Below are 16,368 nucleotides of genomic sequence, written 5' to 3'. Positions count from 1 at the left end.
CATGCGTGTTTGGTAATTATCCCGCCACTCGCAGCTTGCTGTCTGTCGCGTTAACACATTGCTAAGTCGGTGCGCTCTGTGTGGTTTAATTAATTGTTCTGGTGCAACACCTTGAGTTTTTTATTGGAAGGGGAGATGCTTCATTTCTGATTGTCAAAGAAACCGTATTATGTTATATTATAATGTAGTTATTATATTATTGCAATCAGAACTTGCATTAATATTGTGACATTATCGGTGTCAAACAAAGCACGATTTTTATATTCTTTTTGTAGATAATGGGCCGTGGAAAGACATTCAGCATAGAGTTATACTCAGCGATTTATATTCTTCGAGAAGAAAAGTATACGACATGGGAAATTGCTAAAAAGCTCAAAATCCCTTGTTCAGCAGTTAGCGATACCATTTCACGTATGGATAAAACGAGGTCAAAGACAGATATCAATCTGGAAGGCCTCCACTGACTTCAAAAGCTGATGACTAGTATATTGTTGTAGTCAGCAAACAAAATAGGAGAATGACAGCAACTGAAATCCAAAATCAATTAAACATGCAGCTTGGGAGTCAAGTATCAGTGACCACAGTTAAATGTAGCCTCAAAGCTGCTAATCTTTGTGGGCAAATTGCTGCTGAAAAGCCAATTCTATGATATGGGAATAAACAGAACAGATTTAAGTGGGCTAAAGTGCACAAAAACTGGACAGTTGAGGACTGGAAAAGCGTGCTGTGGACAGATGATTCCAAGTTTGAAGTTTTCGGGCAATGGTGATGAGTTTGTTTGATGTTCAGCATCGGAAAAACACCTACAGTGAAACATGGAGGGGCCTCTATGATGGTTTGGGGTTGTTTCACATTCAGTGGAGTTGGTACACTGCACAAAATTCAAGGAACACTGGACCAAAACGGCTACCTTTCCATCCTATCTCCTTATGTTCTTCTGTCTGGACAGAAACTTACTGAATATGGGTTTGTCCTCCAACAAGACAGTGACCCCAAACACATGTCTCGCTATTGCATGAATTATCTGCAAAACAAACAAAACTCTGGGGAATTGTCTTTAGTGGAATGGCTCCCTTAATCCCTGGACTTAATTCCAATTGATCTGTTACGGGAGGAGTTGGATCGGCAAGTCCTAAAAGAGTGTCCTTCTTCATTGGAAAAGCTGTGCAACATCCTGGAAAATAGCTTGCAAAGTATACCTGCATCAGTGTTAGAAAAACTTGTTCTGAGAATGCTGAGAATAGTTAAAAGTGTACTTGCAGCAAAGGGGGGTTTCTTTGAAGAGAAGATAGTTTGCATGTTATAAATCTCATTCCGTATTGACGGTTATCACTTTACAAATAAAAAAATCTTACATAATCCTCCTTTATTTGTAACATGAGAAGAGAGTTTGATGTGTTCTGGTGATCTGTGGGAGTAAATGTGTAAACATTGTCTATTTCTTGCTCAGATCTAATGTAAAAACATATTTTTCTTGTAAATATTAGTCTTAGAATATATATTTGTCAATTCCTTGCATAGGTGTTTTCTTTTAATCTCAGTCCATTCTTTAACAGTTCAATGCTTGTCCAGAAACTTATGGTGAGTAGTGTACCTTTGATAATAAAGCTAGAAAGTGGAAAGCTAGAAAAGCAGCAGGGATTGATAATATTTCTGGGGATATAGTACCATACCTGTAATACTTATTTGATTCCTATTTACATGAAGGAGCTATGCCAAATGAATGGAGAGTTGCAATAGCAGCCCCAATGTACAAGGAAAAGGTTGATAAACATAAAGCGGATAATTACAGGCCACAGCTTGACATGTGTAGTTTGTAAGCTCTGACAACATTATAAGAATAATGTAATCAACAAAATTATCATTGTAAGCCTAATTTATACATTTCATTGTCTCATTATGCTTTGTCCATTGTGGCAACTTTCACTCAAGGGAAGTTTTTGTCCATAACTTTGGCACACTTGCAAAATTACTAACTGGTTTGATAGACGGCAGTTTGAGTGTTAGGGAAGGTTATTGATGGTTATGAATTTCATGTTTTTGGTCCGTATTGAACTGAGAATAATATATAAGTAATAATAATAATAACGTAAATGTTTCCACCTTTTCAATACAATATATTCACAAAATTACAAAATTATACGGTTATTCCAGTGACGCTCGATTTGTAGGGTTCCAGCAAGATATAGCAGATATTTTACATTCAGGAAGTCAAATGGACTGTATCGCTATTGACCTATCCAAGGCTTTTGATAGGGTAGATCGTGGAAGACTACTGAAAAATATGAGGGCTATCGGAATAGGCAAATGAGTATTTGAATGGGTGGCTAAATTTCTAGAAAATAAAACTCGGGAGAATTGGTCCTGTAATGATTGCTGGGAGTGGGCAGGGTGAGGGAGGGCCCACAGGGCAGTATTATTGGACCTTTATTGTTTGTTGTTTGTAAATGACGTGTGTAAAGATCTGGAATTGCAGTTTACTATGTTGCACGGGGAACACTGTAAGTAGCTAGGTGTTAATGTAAGGAATGATCTTCATGGGCGAAAACATATTAATGAGGTTGTAAAGAAAGGTTACAGATCCCTTCACATGGTTATGAGGATATTTAGGGGTTTTAGTAAGGATGAAATGGAGAGGGCATATAAATGTCCTGTGAAAGTTCTCATATGTTTGTGATGAGTGTTTTTCAAATCTTTACTTGTCTTACATTGAATTTCATGCTTGCTTCATTTTATCTCTATTCATGTCTTCCCTTAACTTTGATGTTGACTGACGATGGTCTCTGGTAAGACCGAAACTAGTTTCAACAAATATATGTAACTTTTTAAAGGTTACAACAAACAGTATTGAATAGGTGGAAACCTTTAGCTGTTGTTTTACACTATATTGCTCCTCAGTACGGATTCATATGAAATTTATTACCTAGGATTGTCATTGAAATGTTGAACATCTAGGCGATTTGCACATGTTTCATGTGTTGATTAGCATCCGCTTCCTCAGTAAATTTTAATTTTTCATCATTTGTAAACTGTCTAGCTTTCTTTCTTTCTTTCTTTCTTTCTTTCTTTCTTCTTCTTCTTCTTCTTCTTCTTCTTCATAACTACAAGTCCTTCAAACCACTATGTGTAAGTACAATAGGCCTAATTTATGTACGTTGTTACACAATTCGCTTACGAACGTAAAATTATGCACCAACACGTGATTGTACACGTAAGTACATTAGGCTTAATTTACACTTATTGTTACACAATTCACTTATGAATGTTAAATTAAGCACCAACACGTCACATGTGCTACTGTTGTGCGATCCAAACAAACACACGCCCACATCAAAGACTGGCTTGAGACTGACACTCCCTGCAGCTGTAGGCAGACATGCTAGGACCATGAAATTAAGTTTTCTACAAAATCCTTACTCAGGCCAGTCATTGCTGGCATCGTGCTTGCAACGTGGCTGGGGACGCTAATTTACTTGTTTTTATGGCGAGAGTTACGAACGTAGTAAAGAGTGACGTAAATGTGTTGTCCAGGTTTCTTTAGCATGTATTTAATAGGACATGGACTGGCACTTTGGAATAATGACGTAATAACCAGGGGAACTGGGACTTTGGAATAATGATGTAATAACCAGGGAAACACACTAGAGAGGGACGTTTTAACCAGCTTTGACTGTATATTGTGACTAATATATACACAGCAACAGAAGATATGATTTGTCGTGGGTGATTTCCAATAAAAGATTAGTGTTATAAAAATGTTGCAAACATTGGGGTGGGAAGATTTGGGAGTAAAGAGACGAGCTGTTCGAATAAGCAGTATGTTCTGAGCCGTCGATGAGAAATAGCGTGGAATAAGATTAGTAGATGATTGAGGTGAGTGGAGCTTTTAAAGTTTGAATGATCATGATATGACGATAAAGTTGGAATTCAAGAGGGCACGTTTTGCAAGTTTTTAAAAATTCGTTTGAGAAAAGGCTAGGCCAATAATTTATAGGGAATCTGCCACCTCAGCGACAGCTCTAAATGCAGGTCATTTATGATTGTTTATTTGAATACCTTAAGAAATCTTCAGTCTTCATGAGGGAAAGTGTAGGATGAGAAGAAATTCAAAGTGAATGCAGGGAACGGAAAGAAACACAAGATAAAGATGAATGCAGGTAATAAAAATACAGCCGAAATTGGTTATACCGACCCCGAAGGGACCGCCAACCAATGGTCGTTATAGGTGAGTTGCACAGACCATTCCCCCCCCTCCTAAAAATGTTATATCTGTAAGTTTTAGGCTGCACATTTAAATGGTTAATTAACAGAATTAAGTTAAAACTTCACAAAACATACTGGTAACTGAAATAAGTGCTGTATTTACAGTACAGTATTAGTGGAGTGGGACTGAGAGGAATTTCATTGCCTTTTGCTTGAAGGGTAGGTCCATTGATCGGCACATTATTTGTTCTTTGCTTCTTAGTTTTTTTTTACAACTTGCTTTTTGTCGTACCCACACACGTAGGTCTTATGGCGATGATGATGGGGTAGGAAAGGCCTAGGAGTCTGAAGGAATCAGCCGTGGCCTTAATTAAGGTACAGCCCCAGCATTTGCCTGGTGTGAAAATGGGAAACGACGGAAAACCATCTTCAGGGCTACCAACAGTGGGGCTCGAACCCACTTACCCCCAAACAGCTGCGCACCCCTAACCGCACGGCCAAATCACCCAGTCTTTGCTTCTTAAACCATCTAAGTAAAGATTCTTCAGTATCTTTATGCTCAGATGATTTGGCCTGCTTGATTTTTAAAGAATTTTCTTTGAAGAGAGACTGTATTTTCTCTCTGCCTTCCAAATTTAGAAATTGTTCAGTCTGTTACACCCAAATCCTTCCTAATCGTGACATTTGTTTCCTGATTTTCTAGTCGCCATATCATGTGTGACTTTTGGCAGTATTAAAAACTTTTCTTATGCGACTTTTTCACAGCGATGCTTGCCTTGGCTATTTAAAAGTCTGATTTAAAAATCTACAATAATGAGCGTTGCATTGATGTCAGCAATCCCAAAATACGTAACAAACAAATATCACCATTTTTTTTTTTCTTTGCGTTTAGGCCATCTGTGGACCACGGTGCTTGTGTTCTAGCTGTGTTTTTGTCTTCGTCTGCCCCTTTTAGCATACTGGATTGTGTTCTTAGTGGCCTCTTGAGCCTTCCTGTTGGCCCAGTATTCCTTCATTTTCTCGCTGAATTCTTTCCTGCGCTCCTCTGACCAATTCCCGGCTCCTTTGTGGCTAGCTGATGTAAGGGATGTTAGGAAAGGTTTAGTTTTGACCATTAAACGGTATGCATTTCTGTCAGTAATGGCGGCTTGATTAATATTAAGCTCTGCAAGATCTTTGTCCACTTGTTTGGTCCAGGGGAATCCAGTAGCTTTGCCTTTGTTAGCAACCTTGAAGATCTTATGGGATAATCTATTAGGATCCATTCTGTATAGGTGTCCACAGAAAGTCAGACGTTTTCTCCTGATGGCATCTATGAGGTTTTCTTGATGCTGGTAGAGCTCATTGTTGGGTTTGTACCATCGCCTTCCATCTGGTAGGATCCTTGGCCCTATTATTCTTCTCAGGAATTTCCGTTCTTGCACTTCCAGGGCTCTCAGTGGGGTTTTTTTAGTTAGGGATAGGCATTCTGCTGCATAGAGGACTGATGGTCTGACTACTGCATTATAGTGTCTCAGTTTTACATTCTTTGATAAATGCTTTGAGGCATACAGTTTTCTGCAGGCATGGTAGGCCTTGTCTAATTTGATTCTCCTTTGTTCAAGAGCCATCGTTTCACTTAGGTCCTCCGATACCCACTCTCCGAGGTACTTCACATTTTTAGCTCTCTTGATGTGTTTTGTATCACTGACTCCCATTGTTGTAGGGGCATCTTTGATGTTGGTCATAAACTCGGTCTTTCCAATGTTGATCATGAGGCCCGCTTTAGCTGCAATAGAGTGCAGTGTTTGAAGCTGCATAGTGGCCTCATGCATGTCGTTTGCTAATAAAGTAAGGTCATCAGCAAAGGCCAGGCATGGAATCCTCAGGTTGTCTGATTTAAACCCCATTCTTAATCCGGTGTTCTCAGGTAATGACCTGGTCCATTCTCTTATGATCTTTTCTAGGACACAGTTAAATAATATGCATGAGATACCATCTCCTTGCCTCACCCCTGTTTTGATTGTGAAGCTCTCTGATAATTGACCTCTAAACTTAACTTTGGAAGTGGTGTTGTGCAGGGTGGCTTGCACCAACCTATTAATTTTTTCGTTTAGTCCCAGTTCTCTTAAGGTGTTGAAGAGTGTGATCCTATCCACGGAGTCGTATGCCTTCTGGAAGTCGACAAAGATAGCTACCCACTGTCGGCATCTTTTCTTGCTATATTGAAGGATGGTCTTCAGATTTTGTATCTGTTCAGCACAAGACCTTGCAGTTCTGAACCCTGCTTGATATTCTCCTAATTCTTTATCCAGTTGTCTTGTTATGTGCTGTTCCAGAATCTTGGAAAAGACTTTATACGATACTGAAAGGAGTGATATTCCTCTATAGTTGCTGGGATCTGTTTTGCTTCCCTTCTTGTGGATTGGATGGATAACAGCTGATGTCCAATCATCTGGGAGCCTTTCCTTAGCCCATATGTCCAGGATTACTTTGTGTATGTGCCTGAATGTTTGCTCACCAGCTTGTTTCAACATTTCTGCCACTATTCCGTCTTCTCCAGGAGCTTTGTTGTTCTTGAGAAGTTGAATGGTCTCTCTTACTTCTTCATAGGTGGGAGGAGGGATGTCTTTGGTGTCCGGGTTAGCTGGTTCTCTAACTGGGAGGCGCTGCACAGGTTCTTCAGCATTCAAAAGTCCTTGGAAATAATCAGCTAGGGTCTTGATGCAGTCATCATCATTGAGGCACAATGATCCGTCTGTTCTCTGGAAGTGTAAAGTTTGGGGTGTGAACTGGGTCGTCTGTTGTTTTATCCGAAAATATGATCAAAATACGTCTTTTTATGCAATATGTTGTAATGAGTGATTCTTTTAAATACAGTGTTTATATAGGTTTTAGACAGGACTGTTAGATTTTGCCGTTGTATCCAATACGTTGTTAAAAGCGATGCCGCAGTAAACCGTTTCGACTGTACTAGGAATGCAGGACAAACACAAAAGAAGAATAGGAACCCAATGGGCCATTATCAGTAAAGGAAGGGAACAAACAAGTGATAAATCAAGTCCTACAAACTAAGACAGGAACATGAAAAGGAACGGAACACTTAACCTGTGGATCTTACAGAATCCAGCGTTTCAGTATGGCTACACGGTTGGTATTAGGTACCTTTTTCATGTTTTTTTTTTTTTTTTGTTCATCCTTATTATATTTGCTATTCTATGAAAGGTTTTATTTACATGCCTTATTTGTTCCTTTTCACTAATAATGACAGGTCATTGTGGGAAGAGGAAGAAATAGAAAGAGGAGACAAAAGTCTGCAGCTTTTACCTTTGCAAAGAAATACAGAGAGGTGTAATTTTTCCAAGTTTTTTATCATGCATTTTCAAACAGTACTGTACAGAATGCACAAGAATGCTCTCGTTAGAATTTATCAACAGTGTTTTGTAGATAATGTAATGTCTGTCATCTAGGTATTGTAGGATATATAGAAATGTCATTCCATCCCTTTTTCATTTGAAAAGGGTAATTGTAGAATATTCTGTAGGTTTAAAATATCTGGAAGAATTTTCATAATAACCTGTTTTAATGTTTTTCTGTTGCAGGTGTTGGGAAGATAAACTATCGATTGCGAGGCCATGACTCAGAAGTTGTGTCCTTATCTTGGTGTCCTGTTAAAAACAATGTGTTTCAGAAAGAGGGTAATGAAAATGATCTCCTCCTTGCATCAGGCTCCAAACAGAGATCCGTGTACATTTGGCGAGCGGGCGGTGATGGACGTTATGAGGCTGTGCTCAATATATCAAGCCAGCTGGCTGGTATTCAGAACAGGTGATTTTATGATGGAATGTACTGAATATTTTCCCTGAAGTATTGAGGGGTAGGTAGAATACTGAAATGCAGCAAAGCTAGCTTTAAAAGAGAGGTACCTAACACTAATGATATAACCAAGATGAAATACTGGATTTTGTAGTCTCTAAAATTAAATGTTCCTTTGCATGTATAGGACTTTATTCCTTTCCATCCTTTCATATCTCAGGTAGCAAAAATATTTAAAATGGTACTAGAAAAGAGAACAAGAAGAAAGTTTGAAGGAAAATTACAAGAGCAATATAGTCAGACGTGCCAACTTTCAAAAGTAAAAAATCAGTTTTTTGTAATCTTTCCACATTTTACGACACATCATTGATGACGTAACCTTGAAGAATATTTAACACATTATAATACTCAATTACTAATTTCTCTTAATTAATTAATTAATTAATTTATAAATACTGAAATATGGCATGTATTTTATAAATACTGAAATACTGCATATATCTGAGCTTTAGAACACATGACTCGTCATTGTAACTGCCCTAGGCTTCTTCATAAATTTTTGAACTAGATTTATGCTCAAAGCACTGGCCTTGCTGAACGGGTTTTAAGTTTTAATTTTTTTCCAGAATTCTTTGTTGGGAAACTTTGATCTGAATTGAGTTTTTGTCCTTGTAAATATGCTAAAAATAGTTTCACAGTCGGCATGGTAATGTGGAAATGATAAATTAAAAAGCATTACATTGGAGATTACAGAACACCACCAGCTGATTGCATCTGTCTTGTCAGTACCTACTAAACATCAGTTCTTTCCAGCTACTGAAAGAATGGGAAAAATCTGGGATAAAAAAAAAGAAACAAACAGAATATTAAATCTGCTCTTAGAATCGTGAGATAAGTCTCTGCGATCAGGAGCGAGAGAGGAAGGACCAAAAATAGGGAGTCTCCCACCTAAATCGGGAGAGTTGGCACGTCTGAATATCGCTTTTGAAATGGAAGATCAACACTAGACCCCACCTTCAGTATCAGGCAGTTAATGGGAAAATGGAAGAGATGGTGATGATATTCCTTGATTTAGGAAAGTCGTGTAGTAGTGTACCCAGAACAGAGGCGTGGGAAGTAATACAACAAAAAGGATTGGGAAAACTAATCATAGAATATGTCAAGCAATGTACAAAAATTGTTGCAGTAGTGTGGGGAGAACAAAGTGGTTTTGGAATGAAATAGGACTATGACAAGGAAGTGCTGTCACTGCTGTTATTCATAATGGTTATGGATGAAATTGTGAAGGAGACAAAGGTAAAATATCGGGACAGGGAACTGAAGGTAATGCTGTTTGCAGACAATATTGTGGTGTGGGAAGCAAACGGAGAGGACGTTACAAGGGCAACTCGACATGTTGTGCGAGATTATTGAAAATGAAGGAATTATAATGTGCGTGGAAAAGAATAAGACATTCGTGTTGACTAGAGGAGAAACGGAGGGGAAAGGAATTATAAATATAAATGGACAAAACCTTAAAATTGTGGAGAGTCTCAAGTACTTGGGAAGCGAATTGATGCAGGATGCACGGCTGGACATAGAGATCAGTAAAAGGATTCAACAAGGAAATACATTTTACCAGAGTGTGAGAAACCTGGTGTGGAGGAAGGAATTACCAATGAAGTGTAAAGAGGTCATATGATGTACTACTGCCCAATACTGACATGTGCAGCAGAGACCTGGACACTGACAGAAAGACAGGAGAATAAATCCAGGGCAGTGAAATGAAATTTTTAAGAAGTATGATAGGAAAGACAAGAAAGGCTAGAGTAAGAAATGAGGATTTCAGGAAGGAAATCAGAGTAGTAAAGCTTTTTGACAGAATGGAGAGGGATCATCTTAGATAGTTTGAACATGTTAAGAGGATGCTGAATCGGATGATGGAAACCCAGGTAGAAGGAGGGAGACCCAGACTAAGGTGGTTGAAAATTGTCAAGAATAGTATTATTAGAAGGAATCTGAATTGGAACACAGTTATGGAAGGACAGTAGTGGTCAAATAAAAGAAGGTGGAAAGGTACCATAAAAATCCCAACTTGGCAGGGGCTGGACAGGGGAAACGTGATGACGACGATGATGATGATTATGAAGATATTACTTTCCATGACTTACATTAACCTGTTGGGATCCATTTCTCGTCCTGTGTTCTTAGTCTTTTACCACGTGTATTCACCTTTATCTTATCGTGTCTACCCTTTTCCTGTCTTTATCCAGCTTTGTTGTTATCCTGCTTCCCAAATCAAAACTGAAGACCTGCCAAAATGGCCACTTATTGAGTGTTGAAGGCTGCCATCCTGATGAAGCTGGGATGCAGAAAGGAACTCGTGAGGGGCTGAGAGAATATAATAGGATAAACAACAAAAAACATAAGGAAAAGAGGTACCTAACTCTAGTTGCATAGCCATGCTGTGAAACATTGGATTCCATAAAATCTATAATTTCATGTTCTATCTGTGTCAAAAGATGAATATTGTGTCAGTAATGCTCTTTGTGCATGATATCAAGCAGTGCGAAAGTTAAGAGTTTGTTCAGTAATGCTAATTATGCTGTTCTGTTTTGATCTGAGTTGTAGATCAGGCTACAATTAACATTCCCGGTGTTAAGCACTTAATTAGCCTGCCAAAAAAAAAAAAAAAAAAAAAAAAAAAAAAAAAAAAAAAAAAAAAAAAAAAAAAAAATCTGCTTGAGGAATGGATCAGAGCAATTCTGTAGAAAGACGGACGGTTGTTGGTTTGTCGATGAGTAGCAGTTTTTTATTTGTAAATTTTTCAGAAGATATTATTATAAAATAGGATTGTTTTCATGGTGAATGGTGAAAAGTAGAAATTTGTTGAGAAAGATGGAAATTGAAACATATTTTCTCAGATTTGCTGAAATACCTATTACCTTGGACAAAATCCCTCCCCCTCAAAAAAAAAAAAAAAAAAAAAAAACCTTTCAAAAGAAGCACTGTAGATACCTGCTGATAGTGAGTATTTTATTTTAATTCAGTTCTAAGTGTAATCTATTGCACGTATTTTGAATTAAAATTAAACAAGCTCCTTTAAAAGTGTTTTCCTGTTTAACAACAATGAATATTGGTTTAAAGTAAAGAACAAAGCTAGCTAGTGGACCTTCCTGAAGTTCTGTGCCAGCTTCTAGGCGATTTTACTGAAGTGGTGATGGTGAAGGGAAAGGGGAGCTCATTGTGACAGATTGGATAAAGAGGTACAAACACTTGCTTATGGACAAGGAGTGTATTTCTTACTGAAAACAGGGACATCTGGTAGGCAGATAAAATATCACACCAACATGTAGAGATAAGGAAGTGGCCCGCTCTTCATCTTGCTAACTCACAATTTTAAGGGCGAGTTTGTTTCTGAAATTTTATACCATTTGTACAGTTGAGCCCCACTGTCGGCGGTTTTTCATGGTTTCCCGTTTTCACACCAGGCAAATGCTGGGGCTGTATCTTAATTAAGGCCATGGCCGCTGCCTTCCCTCTCTGAGGCCTTTCCTACCCTATTGTCGCCATAAGACCTATCTGTTTCGGTGCGATGTAAAACAAATTAAAAAGGAAAACATTTCTGCAGTAGATCCATTCTGTAGTGTATTCTTTTTTCAAATATTTTCTGTGAAAGTTGTGGGTGTTGGGAAATGTTGATTCTTTCTTCTTGATCAAAAAGTTTGTAAATTTGGTATTTAAATGTTGAAAGGACGGTATTATGTTGGTTTAATACAAGAATAGCAGACAGCGAGATCTGATACGATCCGTCGCTGTAGCCTACACTGGTGCAGTGCAGTACAGTGGTGACATGCTTAAACTGAGAGTCGTGACCCTAGTTCTTCTGCTCATTCTGATTGAAGTATTCAAGTTCTTTAAACAGCCTAAAGAGCTCAGATACTTTAATACTTAATAAAATATTGTTCCCTTTTGGGAACTTAATTTTGTTTACTGTAAAAGTTGTTAGTGCCATGTAAAACAAACATTCTTCTTCTTCTTATTATCATCATCATCGTCATCATTCCCCTGTGGAACCAAACATTCTACAATGTTTATAAACTTATTGGTGTTTTACAGGCAAACTCCAACTGAGGGTAGTTGGGTCAGTTTGTGTTGGACCCAGCCACACTTACTTTTGGCTGGTACAAAGAGTGGTCGCTTGATTAGCTGGGACCTGAAGAATTTCCAGTTAAACAGGTATGCAATAACACTTTCACTCTCTTCTCATATGTTGCCTGTTACTTTGGATTTATTTTGCTTGTAATTCATACTGAAAGTCTGGTTAATATATATTGAGGACACTTTCATCATCGTGGATCGGAGAAGGAATAATACCTTCGATGTTCTCCAACGCCTCAACTCTCTGGATAAAAACATCAAGTTCACTGTCGAAGATGAAGTGAACAATTCCAGAAAAGAGATCAGAAGATGTTTGTCTACAAATTCAGTTGGGAAATCTGCATTGTTTACCCGCTACAATTAATAGTAACTCTATGCATCCAACCAGCTACAAGAAAGTGGCTTACTGTAATTTGATATATCGTGCTCTCAAATTACCTCTTTCTCGTGACGAACGTCTCAAAGAACTGAAATATATAAGCAACATAGCAAAATGCAGGTTTCATCAACAAAATTGTAAGTAAAGTAAAAAGGAATCTTTTTCAGAATTGAGCCCCGACAAGCGTAAAAAATCTGGTTTTGCTGTTTATCGCTTAATGATCCTACGATTACACAGGTAGCTAAATTGTTTGAGAAAAGATAGTTCAGGTGGCATATTCCACCCACAATACCAATGCCAACATTTTTTTTCAATCACAATAGTAAATGCCAGCAAACATCAGACATTCTTTGCCATGAGTACCCATGTACTTGCATAGAACAAGACTTGAAGGTCAAAAAGAGAATGAGGAAAGGATACATCTTGAAGGCAACAGAGAACCTGCACATATATCTTGATCAGTTTTATAATTACACACATAATCTGAATGACTATTCAGATAATAAGAATCTTTTTTTTTTACTCAGTTCCTCCCTTATTAAATTAGTTTGCCGTTAGTAGCAAAATATTTTACAGAAGGAATAATTTTTTCCCTCCTAGACAGAGCACTTCCTCACCGCACCCTCCTTCCTCTGTTACTTCCCCTCCTTCCACCCCACAAGCAGGCCTCGCTAGCACACACAGATATAATACTAGAAGGAAGGCAGCTGCAAGAGCAACAGGTTATTAGGGGTGAGTCAGCTGTGGGAGATGACATGGAGTAGTAATCTTAACCATTCACCTCGTATGACAATTAGTTTGTCTTGCTGTTTTCAGATACTTTGTTATACTCTCGTTTTTCCAGAGTTGGATACAACTGCACATGGAGTTGCACTTTTAATTCAAACACGATTGGTCCATTTTGTCCAAATTAAGAAATTTTTCCTTTCCATTCACAGCAAATGACCTGCTAAACATTCTTTTTGTGAATAATTGTAGGTCTATGTAGTTGTAATTTTTATTCTTCAGAAGATTGAAAATGAAAATGAAAACCTACAACCTGTTTTCCAGTCATTGACCGGGTCAGGGATGTAATGAATGAAGCAGATATAGGCTGTTAGTACGATGGGGTCGCCACTCCCAAAGTGTGACTGATAGATGCTATGAAATGATACTGGAGAGTGTTGCTGGAATGAATGATGACAGGGACAACCGGAGTACCCGGAGAAAAACCTGTCCCGCCTCCACTTTGTCCAGCACAAATCTCACATGGAGTGACCGGGATTTGAACCACGGTATCCAGCGGTGAAAGGCCGACGCGCTGCCGTCTGAGCCATGGAGGCTCTTCTTCAGAAGGTTATTAAGATAAATTTTAAGACAAAAGATACAGTGGATTTTACATGTAACGTAACGTGTAACGAACAAGGTATGTCACATGCCCCAAGACTCAGACTCATTTTTTGAGTCTTTTTCAAGAATTAGGACAAGATTTTCTTATCAATGTGTTGTTAATTCTATGTATGTGTGCAATCTGTACTTTGTGTGTATTTTAATTTTGAAGTATGAACACAGCAGAAGATGTTTTAAATAAAAGAAAACAAAACCTGTACTTTTTTAAGTAGATTAATGTTCTTTTAATGTAATAATAATCAAAGATTATTAAAGTGGTGGAACAATGGAATTTTTAAAACTTGTTAGTTGAGTGTTTTACATTTATGCTGTAATCGTAATTATTGTTTAAAAACAGATGTATATTTTCATCCTGTATTGTATAAGGTCTGCATTGCTCTCTCACTTTAAAATTGAGGTTGAATTTTAAAAACTTTAAGTCTTCAAATTAAATAACGATTGTTCATTAACACTCGTATTCTGTGAACAAGGTTCAGAAAAGGGTTCTCATAATAAAAGTTATAAAAACTACTGAAAATCAGTTCTGTAATTACAGAAAAATTCTACCTTAGTACTTAATATGATGTCTTTTGGTCTTCAAAACAGCGATGACATGGTTTGGCAAGGATTCTTCCAATTTTCATGCAAATATTATTTCTCTCTTCATTGTGAAACCACACCTTAATAAGATTAGTATGATGTTCACTTTCGTTGATCTGTCCAGTTTTGCCATTCTCTTTGTGCAAATAACCCATAAATTTTTGATGGGGTTGATATCTGGTGAGTTGTTGGGCCAAGGGAGCACTAAAATGCTTTTGTCTTTAAAGAATTTGTTCACCTTTTTGGATGTGTGACATGGTGGAAGTTCCTGTTGAAAACACTCTCACGTCTGGAGAGAGGTTTTGTAACACAGGCATTACTGTTCTTGGAGGGATTTCTTTGTACAGTTCACTGTTCATCTGTCCCTTAACAAGGACTAAAGGTCCTGGCTTCTTGTAGGTAAAATATCCCCAGAACATAACTTGTGGAGGATATTTAGGCAGTGTTGCCAACTTAGCAGATATTCCGCTAAAATTGGCGAAATCAGAAGACTGTCGGCGGAGAAATATATAATTTAGTGGACAGCAGATTTTTTGGCGGAATTCTAGTAATAGCAGAATTCAGTGTTTTATCCATTTTACATTTTAAAAAAATTTGTACTCCAGTCTGTCTCCGAGCTATTCCGTATTTCTTGTCAGGAGCTAGCAATCGCGTGAGGAAAACACATTATTTGGATTTGATGTTATGAGATCATGGTATCATAAATTTGTAATGCGTGAGGAAAGGGTACTTATCTCTTTGTTGATGAATGATGACAGATAAATGAACCTGAGAGAGTAGCATTTATATTCATGTTAATGAAGGAAGACTGTTTGAACTGGCCTGTTCTGTGTGTGGCCTTTGAGGTAGGGGATTCACCTGGTTTGCACCCTGCACTAAAACGCCTACAAGTTTTAGCTCGCCGGCTCGCAGGCAGGGGGTTAATCCCAGTGAAACTCGCAGATCAGGTGAGTGCAGACATGTAATCATCATCATCATCATCATCATTATTGCTTGATGGAAATATGGGTGAATATCTGTGTGTGCTTCTTATGATGCATTCGTAAGTAATTAATGATATGAGTCACCAGAAGTTGAGCTAGAATATTCTTCTAGTACCTGTAGAATTGTTTTACAACTTCATCAAATAATTTTGTCGACTTGTAGACAAATTAATTGTAGATAAGTGTTTGATCATCCAGGATTATAGGTTATAAATTGCTTTCAAGGAATATACGACATCAAAGACAGGATCCTTCGCCGCCACGGCTCAGTCACGGCCAGTTAGATTCCTTTGTTGCATGATGACGGAGCCAGAAGTTCAGAGAGATATGATAGAGCTCTCTCTTTCGTGTCAGAATACGAGTGCAAACATACTTGAATGGGTCAGTTTTGGGACACAGGATATGACGCAAGTACCTAATGGGAGGGGTGAGGAAATAATAATGGACGAACAGCGTAAAGAGGAGGAACATCTTGAGATCGCTAGGCCATTGGTGAAAAGCATTCTAGCTATTCCGCTTAAGAACCTTAAGTTGAAAATCCAGAATGGATTACGAAAATTGGAGGAAGCTCTCGATGCTGGAGCAGCATGCAGGACATCCTGGAAGAGAGCTAGGGAAAATCTAAAACAGGAACAATCAACTGTAAATGAATTGCCTACGACACCATCAGTGACGAACGGGGAAGAGAAAGATAAGGAGAATTGGGTCGAGATTTCCTATAAGAAAAAAAAAAAAAAACAAGAAGGAAATGAAGGAGGATAAAGATATCCAACCTTTAACAGATGAGGTAGATTCTGGCAGATTGGAGGCCACTGATAGTGGGAAAAGACAAGATAAACTGAGCCATTTAAAATCAAGGGATCGTTCTGATGCTGTCCTTATCAAACTAACAAACGGCAA

At 38.1% G+C, this 16,368-nt stretch overlaps 1 protein-coding gene across 3 annotated transcripts in view; it reads left to right on the top strand.

The window, feature by feature from the left end:
• LOC136857317 (gem-associated protein 5) overlaps positions 1 to 16,368 on the top strand; it is a 310,853-nt gene that overhangs the window by 29,117 nt on the left and 265,368 nt on the right. For all 3 annotated transcript variants that reach the window (XM_068225137.1, XM_067135896.2, XM_067135897.2), the window contains exons 4-5: positions 7,785 to 8,010; positions 12,097 to 12,216. In XM_068225137.1, coding sequence (XP_068081238.1) covers positions 7,785 to 8,010; positions 12,097 to 12,216 — 346 coding nt within the window. The remainder of the gene's footprint in view (positions 1 to 7,784; positions 8,011 to 12,096; positions 12,217 to 16,368) is intronic.

Source organism: Anabrus simplex, chromosome 1 (genome assembly GCF_040414725.1).
Source record: "Anabrus simplex isolate iqAnaSimp1 chromosome 1, ASM4041472v1, whole genome shotgun sequence".
Lineage (NCBI taxonomy): Eukaryota > Metazoa > Arthropoda > Insecta > Orthoptera > Tettigoniidae > Anabrus > Anabrus simplex.
Note: the sequence above shows the minus strand (reverse complement) of the source record. Positions and strands in the feature narration are given on the sequence as shown.